Source organism: Dreissena polymorpha, chromosome 5 (genome assembly GCF_020536995.1).
Source record: "Dreissena polymorpha isolate Duluth1 chromosome 5, UMN_Dpol_1.0, whole genome shotgun sequence".
NCBI lineage: Eukaryota > Metazoa > Mollusca > Bivalvia > Myida > Dreissenidae > Dreissena > Dreissena polymorpha.
The window spans coordinates 52,532,774-52,546,491 of record NC_068359.1 but is presented as its reverse complement, the minus strand read 5'-3'; the positions used below and the strand labels follow the sequence as shown (position 1 = coordinate 52,546,491).

At 33.5% G+C, this 13,718-nt stretch overlaps 1 protein-coding gene across 1 annotated transcript in view; it reads left to right on the top strand.

The window, feature by feature from the left end:
• The first annotated feature begins 329 nt into the window (after positions 1–329).
• Positions 330–13,718, top strand: part of LOC127831225 (cryptochrome-1-like) — a 60,814-nt gene continuing 47,425 nt past the window's right edge. Inside the window, exons 1-3 of the mRNA XM_052356211.1 lie at positions 330–436; positions 3,649–3,757; positions 6,810–6,814. Coding sequence (XP_052212171.1) covers positions 330–436; positions 3,649–3,757; positions 6,810–6,814 — 221 coding nt within the window. The remainder of the gene's footprint in view (positions 437–3,648; positions 3,758–6,809; positions 6,815–13,718) is intronic.

Genomic DNA, 13,718 nt, shown 5'->3' with positions numbered 1-13,718 from the left:
GTACAGCCGAATTCGCCAGCATGTATACCATACATGTACGATGTGCATCTAAACTTAGTTTAACGGTTTATTTGAATTTCTGCAACGATATCTATTCATACGACACATGAACACCATCTCCGATCCTAATACAAAGACGAATGCTTCCGTTATTGTAAGAAAATATGTACGTCACTATCGGCTCGGGGCGCTAATTTGTCTTTGCTGCATTTTATGAAATTCGGCTTTAGTGTATAATTTTTCTTGCCTATTTTGTGTTATTGTAACATATTTTATCAATATATTAGAATTAAACACATATAAAAAATCGTATATACCCGCTTTAAATTATGGATGAGGAGCCCAAACGGAATTTGTTACATTGGTTCAGGAAAGGTCTACGACTACACGATAATCCCTCGCTGAGGGAAGCATTGGACGGCGCAAGTTCGTTTCGGTGTGTTTACATTTTGGATCCGCACGGAGATGTTTCGCAATTTGGAATAAATCGATGGAGGTTGTATTTACTTTCTTTATTTTGATTTGAGATAACATATCGGTACTTTCACTAGAATGGGATTCTCTGTTTACGTGTGTAGCACGAACTATGCAAATCGATCGTTCATTAATTGTCAACTTGACCTATTTTCGCCTCAATCGCTTTTGGTTGTTATGTAATGATACATGTATATATATATATATATAAAATCTTTATTTAAAGAAAATAGACTTGTTAAGAAATACATCAGATGAAATTACATAATATGCAATTTATATAATACATTTCTTATTTTCAACAAGGTCTTCTAACAAGATTCAATTTACAACAAATACATCATATTTCATCTTGAGCAATAAGAACAAAACATAAAGAATCATATATGCATGCACATATAATGATATATATTATAATTAAAAACAAATGACAGACATAAAACTACAATAACCATTTATGCAAGAACAGTATTTAAACATTAAACTTATGTTATTTACTAAAACAACATGAAGCGTGTTCAGTTTATTGCATAAAGTGTGGAAGAAAGATAAGCTTTTAATTTGTTCTTAAATGTAATTAAATTGTTTATTTGACGTATAGATTGGGGTAACGAATTCCAAATTGTTTTGCTAGAAAATTCAAACGATTGTTTGAAATAGTTTGTTTTGGGTATTCGCACTAGCTTTAAATCCCCCTTTTCGCAAGATCGCAAGTTATAGTGATTATTTTGTGAAGGTGTCAAAAGGTCACGTATGTATGTTGGGGTTTGATTGTGAAATGCTTTAAATACAATAACTGACGTGAAATAGTGATTACGCTGTTCGAAAGTCAACCATTTAAGATCTTTAAATAGTGTTTTTGAATTAGTGTTGAACTTTTTATATAAAATATGTGCACCACAACGCTTTTGTATTTTGACTATTCTATTAATTTCCGTTTTTGCCGCTGAACTCCAGGTAACGCATGCGTAGTCGGATATAGGTGAGATATAACCATTATAAAAGAGCTTACGCATTTCAAGGGCTAAATATGGTTTTATTTTTTGCAAAAGAAACATTCGTGATGACATTTTTGAACAAACGCTGTTAATGTGTAGTTTCCAAGATAGAGTATTGTCAATATAAAGGCCAAGACGTTTTTGACAATTTACAGTTTTGATCACCGTATCTGAAATTTTAAGTTTTAGATCTGTTATGTTTTGAGCTTTCCTTTTTGGCCCTAATACCATACAAGTAGTTTTTAGTGGATTAATAATCATGTTATTAGTTTGTAGCTTATTTTGAAGTGTTTGAATATTTGTTCCCACAGTGTGCAATTTTGTATCATCAGCATACATTGCAGAATCACATGTAAGATCTAGCGAAAGATCATTAACGTAAATAAGAAATAGAAGAGGTCCTAAAATAGATCCTTGGGGAACACCAGCAATGATGCTTTTACAAGCAGAGTTAGCGTTTTCTGCTTTGATAAACTGAAATCGATTGCGGAGATATGAAGAAAATAGGTCGCATGACCTATCATTACAATGAGTTTTAATTTGTGTAACAGAACCCTATGGTCCACAAGATCAAATGCTTTTTTAAAATCCAAGAAAATTGTACCTACCAGATTTCCATTATCAATTTGTTTAAGCCATGAATCAACTATATTAATCAATGCTGTTTGACAAGAATGATATTGGCGAAAACCCGACTAAGTTTTGTTTAATAGACCTGTAGATTCTAGATATATATGCAATTGTTTAGCTATATGCTTTTCAAATATTTTAGATATAGTAGATAAAAGTGATATTGGTCTATAATTATTTGGACCTTCTACCGATCCACCCTTGTATAAAGGTATTACGTTTGCAATTTTAAGCATGTCGGGAAAGGTTCCATGTGATATACAGTTATTTATAAGAGCAGTGATTGGTTGTATAATGAATTCTTTGCAAAGTTTAATAATGCTGGGCCCTATACCATCAGCCCCAGCAGATTTGTTTGAATGAAGTTGATTAATTAAAGTACTAACTTCTAATGTAGTAATAAACTGAACAGAGAAATGCTTAGATTCTAGCTTAGAGTTTAGATTTGTTTTCAGGGAGTGGAAATCGTGTTCAGCAAATTTAGTCTTTTTAATAAGTTTCGAGATGTCAACAAAGTGGTCATTAATATTATTATTTTTATATTGCGCATGTGCACATTTTGATAAAATAGTAAAACATATAACTATCAGTTACTTTAAATGCTTTGACAACTTTCTCGCTACTGTGACCTTTCTGTACTGAATACTTAAGTGTACAACTGAACCTTCAGTGATTTTTTTGCCTTAAACTGAATGTTATTTATTTTGTATGTTGTTTAAAAAGTTGAGATCTAGAGTTAAATAATTATAAGTCAGAAGAGACTTGATGTTAAAATGAATTTATATTCCTATGTATGGCAACGTGCATCAGAGAAAAGGTTTACTTGGACTAGTAGTAAGTGCTTGAAGAATCATAACAGACAATACATAAATCCAGAAATTTTATTTATTTAGTCCTATATTTTAAAGATGTGACAAATAATGTATTTCTTTATTATCGAAATAGGTACTTTGATTTCAGTTTTTATTTTTAAACATTTTGACTAACATTATAAGTTATTTTATAAGACTTTATTCTTGTTTATTTGCCTTTAAATTTAAATATTAGTGAATACATGTATGAACAAAATTGATGTCATTTATCATCAATAAAAAAGCAAACAATGCACACTTAGCTGATAATCACATAGAAGACGAATCCTTTTTTCTAATAACAGAATTGGACATTTTATCATTTCTATCTTCTTTCACAAATCTGACTCTCAACATTTCAATGCAATGCTAATTCAAAAATATGTTTTATAACTAGCTTTGAAAAACATGCAAAATGAGCATTTAAAACACTTTAACTAAAGCCTTAACATCATAATTTTTCAGCATTTGATGCTTTGATTACTGTGTTTAAGTTCAATGTGACCTAATTGCTATTAAAGTAAAAAAAATTTGTTTTTTGTATTATGTTTCTACAAACTTCAACTCACACTTGGATTTTATTCGCTCACACAATAAAAAAAACCTGTAAAATTGTGGAAGAATATGTGAAGGCAAGCAAGCTTTAAGTTTTGCCCTTTCAATTTTGTAGAAATTTTTGTTTTGTCCTTTGACAGATTTCTGCTACAGTGTCTTGAAGATCTCGATTCTAGTCTGCGGAAATTAAATTCCCGTCTGTACGTGGTGAGAGGACAACCTGAGGATGTATTTCCAAAATTGTTCAAGGTAGGAGTGTGTTTACAGTGTAAATAAACATTTTTTTCCTTCTTGATAAAGTGCCCATTGAAGGGACTTTACGCAATTGTGGAATAAAAATTCCCAATTATTGTGCATACAATCACCAAAAAAAGATAAAATGCATCTATGTGCACAATTATAATAAGCACTGAAACAAAACATTTCAGCAAAAAAAAAGGAATGTAAAAGAATATTAAGGTTGGTTTGTGCTATTAAGTTCTAAGCAATTGATTAATTCATTGTAATTCCTAATCTGAAGATTTTACTGCACTTTTTTATACCAATTTCAGAGATTTTTGCTTGAATTTTTTCGTTGGTAGTGGTAAGAAAAGGAAGTAGCTACTCAATGTCTGGAAATATTACCATACTTGAAGTTAAGTCAAATGCATGCAGTGTACATAATGGTATTTATAATTTTGTAATACATTCAATGACTCAGAATATGCCTGGTTGCTATGCCTACAAAACAGTTTTTATATACATGTAAGCTGTATCTTCTATTGTTGCTATATGCCTGCTATGAGACGATGATGGTTATATTTTGTTGCAGTGCGCATTCCGATAATATCGATAATTACTTCCACAATAACTTCCTCCGACTAGGCTAGATTTATTCCTATGATATTGATTTGTTGAAAGCTTAGTAAAGAGCTTTATTGCCATTAAATGTTGTTGTGTATAGATGTAAATAATCTCACCTATTGTGAAATGTGATTGCAATAATTTAACATTATATTTTGTAATTTAAGATAAAAGCTGCTAGTAGTATGACAAGTTATTTAATTAAGTAACTAGGATAATTTTAAATAAGAATCCTTATTGATTCAAAATTATTTAATATATTAGGAATTCCTTTTAAATTGAAAATCGTCACATTAAATTTAATATTTCGAAAATATCTTTTTACCTGAATCATTAACAGGTCTTTTTGCAGTCTCTTAATATTATATTGTTTTGCAGTGGATATGGTTTTCCTTAAGGATCAGTAGGTTAGAGATTAAAATCCCTTCTCAAGGAGCATTCTCTCAATCTTCTATAAGAGGGGCCTTTTCACAAATGTTGGCATATTTTGAAGTTTGTCATTAAATGCTTTATATTGATGAATGTAAACATTGGATCTTAAAAGCTCCAGTAAAAAATCAAGAATAAAATTTAAAAAAGACAAACAGTAGCCGGTACCAGGGCTCGAATCAGTGACCCACGGAGTCCTGGAGTTAGTCTGAAGTAAAAACGTATTAGCCCTCTCGGCTATTCCGCCGGGTATAGGCAGTTTAAGTATTTTATACCTTATATTAGCAATCTTCGTAGTTTCGTAAATTTAAACGACAACAAAAGAACTCTCCAAATTATTCAATCGTTTCGCGTTGCAACGATTTATAATTTTTAGGTTTTCAAATCGTCAAAAGATACATATAATGGCTATATTGGACTATGGTAAATGTTCAGTAATACTGTTTCCTCACAAATATCATAACTAAAACGAAAATTTGCGAATCTGCAACAAGTTTTTTCAATTTTGTCAATTTACTAAACCGTGAAAAGATCCCTTTAAAACACCAAGTACTTATTCTACCATAAAAAATACTCCAAAATGTCTCAATAATAAGGTTTAAACTAAGCTATGTATATAATAATAACATTCAAGCGTGTAACTTTTGCTAATAATGTTGAGGACAATCAATGTACTTGTACCTATAAAAATAATTGCTGTTTTGTGACCAATTTGAATTACAATAAGGCCGGACTGATGTTCACGAAAATGATATTAATTTTAATGCTCCCGAGGGAGGGCATATAGTGATCGGACGTCTGTCTGTCCTTCCGTCACACTACGCTTAGGTTTCGCGTTTAGGTTTCGAAAAATGCTCATGACTTCTATGTCCCTTCACATAGCAACTTGATATTTGGCATGCATGTGTATCTAATGGAGCTGCACATTTTGAGTGGTGAAAGGTCAAGGTCATCCATCAAGGTCAGAGGTAAAAAAACATGTATCAAAGCGGCGCAGTAGGGGGCTTTGTGTTTCTGACAAACACATCTCTTGTTATATGTACAAATACATTTTTAATAAGTAAGTAATCCTATGTAATAAAATATTGAAGATTATTATGAAAACAATTCCCTATATCTTTTAAACAATGGACTCGGTTCGACTTCACGTAGTCTCCAAATTATTCGGCAAAACTGGGCGTTAACATGACAGTAATTAGCAGCAGACCTAAAAACGCCATTAAAAAACTTGAACATAAGTTAAAAAGTATAATGCTCTCTGGAAAAAAATTATAAAAATATTACTCCCACGCTTCCCATGTGGATGACTTGACGTTGTTGATGTAAAAAACTAGCGTTCATATTCCAAGGTCATAGTTCAAAGTTAAATGTTTCATATAAGAAATCAATCCCTCTCACTTGGTCTAGCAGGGATGGATCTTTAAATAACTGGAGTGTAAGGTTTTGAACCAGGTTCATAGGTTATGGTAACAGTACAAGGTCAAATACATGTACAGAAAACATTGTCCAGTGCATACCTTTGTTCGGCATTTAATCTGGCAGAAGTGACAAAATATCTTATAATATCATTTTACACACAGGATAAAAAGTAACCGTTCAAGGTGTAAGGTCATAACTTTTTTGCAGAGCATTTCTTTGTCAAGCATGGATGGCTTTTCAATTAAGCAACAAGGATGGTGGAACACTGTTGAAGGCAATAACCGGATCCCAGTGTCAAGATTACAGTTCAAGGCCATATACTTTATATAAGAAACTAACCCATAATACTGTACTGAATGCAACATCGTCCAGCATAGATGTTTTAGAATACCTTAGCAGAATTGACAGTCATTGTTTGCCATTAAGACCCAGGTCCTTATAACAAGGTCACATTTCAAGTTCAAAGGTCTAAATGAATAGGATTTTCAAAACCCTGCAGAACATGCTATCTTCCTGTAATGGAGAAGAGCTCACACGAATATAGTCCTAATTTAAATGTTAATGGAGACTTTTTCCAACCTTTTAGTTATTGTTTTTTTTCATCTTACAGAGAAAGTTAGTGGGGCCCTTCTGATGGGGATGTTACAATTAGGACTTAAGGGAATATCTATTCAGATTGTATTCATCTTTGGTATAAACATTAAACGTGACTGTGGACACAATAGGTTTTATAATAAAAAAGTAGGGATGTCAACGAATATCCGAATATCCGAATATTCGGTCCCGGACCGAATATTCGGATACAGTGTTCCGAATCGAATATTCGGAAGAAAAATAAAAAAATCGAGTAATTTCAAAGACTTTGTATTCGTGAAATTTGCTTCAAACATTGTTAAAAAAGTTGTTCCTCGTGTCACAATGTTTATTCCTGCTACGCGCGATAATGCGTCGCTATGGTGATGACAGTATACCGGTCATAAATCCCGCTAATTGCCTAACAAAGACAGCCACTTTGTGTCAAAATTATGATAGGTGCAAATCGCGTCGGCAATCAAAACACCGACCTGCACTTGATCCAATGACTCGAATTACATTTAAAATTATCAAAGATTAAATGAGTAAAGGAAAAGCCAACTTGGTGTAAAAAACGAATAAGACCGTATGGCAATTAAACCACCGACCCGTCTTGATCTAATAACTCGAATTACATTTAAAATGATCCAAGATTAAATGAGTGAAGGAAGTGCCGACTTGGTGTGAAAAACAAAGAAATCGTATGGTAGAATCACGTTGTCCAATCAAAAAAGCTTTTAGAAAATAATTTAATCAACCTCTAACGAGTATTTGCGTGTCGTATGGTCCAAACTGTAATTAATTACTCAATATTCAATCAGGTATTATACTTAAAGAAATGTTTTTGGTAGTTCGCCCTCATTTAATTGAAAATATTACAATTGCTACACGCATAAAGTAAATCTCTGTCCAAGCAAAATGCCACCTACGCCTTCCGCTGCTTTGAAGTATTTCACGACATCATCCGATAAGAAGTCGCCGATCCAAGTAACTTTTAAACGTGGCAACTTTAAAAGACTTACTGTTTAGTCTGTTAAACAGGTTCAAAGTGTGTTGTGGCTATGTACATAATTCGTTTAAGTTCAGTTTTGTCATGTAATTATTTTGTCGTCATGTAATATTATGTTCCTCGTTCTATTGTTGATGTACAATATTAATAGTTTAAAAACAGTTTTTGTCATTTAATTTTAACAATAAAAAGTAATCAACAAAATCAGCTTCGAATTATCGACGGCAATGCTGTGTCAATATTTAGTCACTTCCGGTGCACTTCCGGTAAAAACGAAAGTAGAATTCTTGGAGTAATGGTACGGTAAACAAAGTTGACTTTTTTCCAACAGATGTTGACCGAATATCCGAATATTCGTTCGAAAGGATGACCGAATATTCGAATACCAAAATCGGTATTCGTTGCCATCCCTATAAAAAAGGCATTGTCATATTTACAAAACGCAATTACTGTGGTCATTTTCGGTTGAAATCTATGGAAGGGAATATCCACCAGTGCATGCATGCTGCTAAATTACAATTTCATTTTGCTCAATGACAATTGTAGTTCACTTCATGACAACACCATGTTGATATATTACAATTGGTAATACCCGCGATTACATGCATGTTGCTAAATGACAATTGCATTTTGCTTTGTTTTATTTGTTTCAAAATAACTGCGTCTTCCTTGCGTGTTTATGCTTTTTTGTATCAGTTAGTGTTACATTACTTGCATACTTCGTTTAAATGTTTACTCGATGTATGCAAATCATGTATTCTTGCGAGTAAATGACAAATGAATCATTTCTGTTAAAAAGTCCATGTGCCTATCTTCTTGTTGCTTAACTATCATCATTTTAATACTAAGCAATGCGTGAAAATGCATATTTATTGTAAGTTTTACTAAGCGAAATGACTAAGCACAAGGCAGCAGCTCACATAAGGTAAGCCGAATGCCGACTGCATTAAGACGAACGCATTAGTAATAGTGAATTCATAAAAGAAACTGGGAACCAGATTTTTCTATTAATTTTCGGTAGTTATCGTTCGTGTTCGTAAAAATGTAAATTTTATGCACGGTGTTGTTACATATATACCCAAACAAATTTCTCCATCGCGCCATTTTAAACGTGTGACCAAAAGGTAGCCAGAAACAGAACACGGTGAACTATTTCCATTAATTTGACAAATTTTCAGCCGCTAGCGGAAACTGTAGCCAAAAAAGAAGCCGAAAACAAAAGTTTTGTACAATAACCTGTATTAAATGAACAAACTGTCAGCTGCAAGCGGAAACTGTACACGGACGAACGAATGAACGAACGAACAGACGGACGAACAGAAGAAGGGACGAACGAACGGACGGACGAAAGAAGAGACAAACGAACGGACGCACGGACGAACGAAGGCATTATGAACTTCACGGCACAATACAGTCAAGAAACCCGGTCAGCGGAAACGTCCGACTGCAGAACGAACAACCTAAAGCAAGTTTAAATAGTGTTCCAGACGAACGAATTGACGGACGGACGAACGGACGGATTAAATAAAGGACGAAAGGGCGCACGGACAAACGTAGGAACGACCGAAGGTACGGGTGGACATTTGCATATGCGGACTGAACAGACTAATATGGGACGACACCTTACGCACATTCATTAAACCCCGTTTTCTAAAAGCGCATATGCCTAGAGTATTATTCAAGATTAGCCGGCTCAGGCAACACAGGTTAAACAGGGACGAAATTTTACGCCTTAACTGGATGTTCGCTTCCTTTAAAGGAACAGTGCCATAAAAGCGGAAAATGTTGCGCCAGACTAGCTTGTGCAGTCCTAGATTGTCAACCCAGACTAGCCGGCGCATTCCGCACAGGTTTATAGGGGCCGAATCATTACAGGATTTAGCTTAGAAAATACTTACTTTAAAGGAAAAATATCATAGTGGCGGAAAGTGTTGTGCCAGATTAGCCTATGCGCTCTTCAGAGCATAGTCTCTGATGACACTTTAAGAACTTGAATTCGGTCCAGTTTGTCCAGAACAAGGCTCACTTTAACGCTTGTGAGAAATGAGGCGTGTCGATAGATTTTCCTAGCGTTTAATATAAAAAGAATAGATACAATTAAATAACGAGTTTCTTTTTTTTCGGTTTCGAAAATCTTTCCTGGAAAACCGTAAATATTTTAAATGCAGTCAAGTAGCATGATTTTGAAACCGCATCCTAAAAAAATATTTTCGCACATAAATTCCACAGGCGTTAAACCTGCCAATACAATATTAAACTAACAAAATAGATCTGAACCAATGGTAAACCAGTTATAGTTGATATTAACATGTGTATTTAGTATCCCTTTATTGGCCATATAACTCATTCAGCTTGACACTCATGTATAGGCTTATAATTGATTATACTTGTAATGCCTGCTGTAACCACTTTCGGTAATAGTTTTAATACACTGGGTCATATGAATGACAAGTTGCCTTTTCAATTTTTAAGTAATTATTGGAATTTATGTTTATTACTTTAATTATATATATGATATCATTGTGCATTACAAATGTAATTAATGCGTGTATTAAGTATCGTTTTAAGTACCTATCGAATTTCATTTAGTTTTTTTTCTAATCGAAAATATAGTCTAGGCGGAAAAGGTTGTCCCTAATTAGCCAGTATGGACTGCACATGCTAATTTAGGACGACACTCTACGCATAAGCATTAGGCCACGTTTTCCCAGACTGAAGCTCATATACAAATAAATGATATTAGAGGGTGAGGCATCGTCTTATTTTTTTCGACGAAAAATGCCTAATGTTTCCATGTTATCATTTTCTTAAAGCGGGTATATACGATTTTTATATGTGCTGAATTGTAAAATATTGATTCAAATATGTTATAATAACACACACTATGCAAGAAAAATGATACATTTAAGACGAATTTCATAAAATACAGCAAATACAAATTAGCGCCCCGAGCCGATTGTGACGAAGATAATTCGTAATTATTTTCCTACAATAACCGACGCATTCGTCTTTTTTGTAAGTGTTCATGTGTCGTATGAATCGATATCGCTGCAGAAATTTCAAATGAACCGTTAAACTAAATTTAGATTCACATCGTACATGCATGATATATATGCTGGCGAATTCGGCTGTACAGCCTTTTTCGATTTCAGAATTAAATATCTGGCTTATTTAGCATTTTTCGACACATGTTCTTCTTAACTTTTATTTTAGTTTATATTGAAATATATGTATAATAAGTTTTTTACACATTTTATATTTATTACTAAATATTTGACAAGATCGTATATACCCGCTTTAAAACATGTTCGAGATTCTCAACAAAACAGTCGATATGCGTCATGAAAGTAAAATCATCAACATTAAATTGCTAATGGTAATTCGTGTCGCCGCATTAGGCATGTTGTAGACGGCTATGTTTTTACCCGCTTACCGCATTTTAGTAAATGAGGCTATTGGAAGACGGTATTTCGACATAATGAATATTCATTGTATTAAAATGAGGCATTTTTTACGGAGGATTCCAGAGATAGTCGATATTCCACGATTGATACCGGAGATTTTGATTTTGATGTTTAGAGTGATCTCCCGGCAATAGGAATTTACGCTGCAATTTGCGTTGGAATTATGTTTTTGAATACTGGTTCTCCTTTTCGCAGCGTGAACTATTTATAATGGCGGTGTATGCAAAACCTACAACTAATCCTTAATCAGAGACGCACTAGCAATCGACTTAAGAAGAAATATAGATCCACAAAGATATTAACAGCTTGTTAAATTCAGAAGCAACATAGCCAAATGCACATAGTAAAGCAAAGACCGCCGATAGAATAAGTATTCATACAAAGTCCAAAAGGTTAACTGCAGTTGTCAATAACACACACACGCAGTAAAGATATATATGAAGTAAATATAAACTTATCAATATGACAAAAGCATATGAAGTGCTTGCACAGCTAATGTAACTAGGCGAAATGCAACTACCATGTTACAGAATGCACATGACAGTTGTTCAAATAAGAATGTCATTTAACAGCATGCATGCACTGGCGGAAATTCCCTTCCATAGAAATCGAATTTCCTTTTACAAAATCAAAAAATATACGTTTTGACAATGGGTATCGGGCCAAATATCTGAACTAAACTGGACCCAAAAAGTCAGTGTTCATTCTTTTTATGAACATTTATTTAAGATACAGTACAGCCAACGCGGAACAAACGTATTTCGCGATCCGCGGCGGCAAGGTGCAACGAGTCGATGCCGAGTCGGCCGTTGAAGCCGAGTCAGTAGGCAGCAGCAAGCCGCATTTCGCCGCGAAGCTTCGCATATGTCCGCCGAGACATGCCGAGGCAAGCCGCAATCCTCGACATGACGCCGAGTCGATGCGCATCTTCAAATAAAAAATGATTAGTTGGTTAAAAAATATTAAAGAAGAAATATATAAATATTTCAGATCATAATTAATTTAATGTGCGCGGATTCAAAATAGATAAATAGTTAATAAAAAAGCATGATGTTGCTTTGTTTTTAGTGATTGCATTCCCGTTTCTAAAGAAATTGCTGTAATCTGGAAAGAAATAATTATAATTTTAAAAGAATGTAAATTAAAAAAAAATCGAATTTATAAAAACAAAACACGATTATCACGGGCATGTATTCATAAAATTGCATTAATCTTTTTCCATTGTTATTTTTAAAATCGGATACTTTGTGTGCGTTTATTGCGCCGTATGATTATTGTCTTTATATTAAACGATCAACGAACATATTTGTTTTGGATTTTATTTTTACGACAACATGTTTTAACTTTCAGCATTTATATTATGAGCAGATATTTTTGTATTCAAATGTTAGTGCTATTGATTTGAAAATTCGGTGAAATCTTGAACGCAGAAATTCATTATATGGTCAAAATAATTGTAGCTTGCTCACAAATAATCAACAACGCTTTCGCAATTATGCGGGGAAAACGTGAAATTTACCAACACTCGCATCGCTCCCTATTCGACTGTTTCATATTCGTAAATCACGAGATACCCGAGGAATATTTTCTGCATCTTGGAAAAACGTCTTATCTTATTTATACTAAGCACATAATCGAAAGTAATTGTGTATTTAATATGTACAATCACACTTTTTAATAATCCAAGGTCTGACTAATGGGATTGTTTACCCTCGGGACTTCGGTTATAAACCATTGCCCGAGCACACTGCTTAACATAAAACTCTGCATAAAAAAGCCGAAAACGGCCATAAAATGGACAGCCCGATTTTACTGGGCTGTACCATTGATATAAATATAAAACTTTGCAGTGTTGGTGCGGTGCCTTAATAAAAATCTATTGGTTTAAAAATATCTAGTCTTTATAAGAAACGTTAGAAAGACGCAGTACTTTACAATGCCTAACGCTGTTAAAAAGCGGCGTTTTTATTGGTAGATGCACTTATAAAACAATGGCGCTGATTGGCCGAAAATTCTTATTTAGGATTGCAAGTAGGTCAATCCGTTTATAAATAGATTTTCCCACGGCTGACGTTGTACTTTAAGAAAATGTAAACAATAATAGTTTATATGCAAAAATATAAATGAAAGAAAAGGATGATAAATCCAAAAGAACTTGGTCTTGTTTTATAGTTATAAATTACTATGTTTGTGTTATGTTACTGTGCTTATTATTAGTTATTATCATTAATATGATGTTGTTATTGTATGTTATTGTTTGTTTTGTTTTTTAAGGAGGAGAGAGAGAAAGAATAGCCCAATTTTTATAAGTAAAGATGGTGAAAACACACATACTGTTGTATGTGGCATCATCATTACCAGACCCATTGTTCAGTATATACTGCAATGGGTTTGTTGGAGTCTTTAGACTTTGTGATCTGTGCTTTAAATGTTAGAGTCCAACTAGGACTATTTTAATATAAGTCTTATAGAA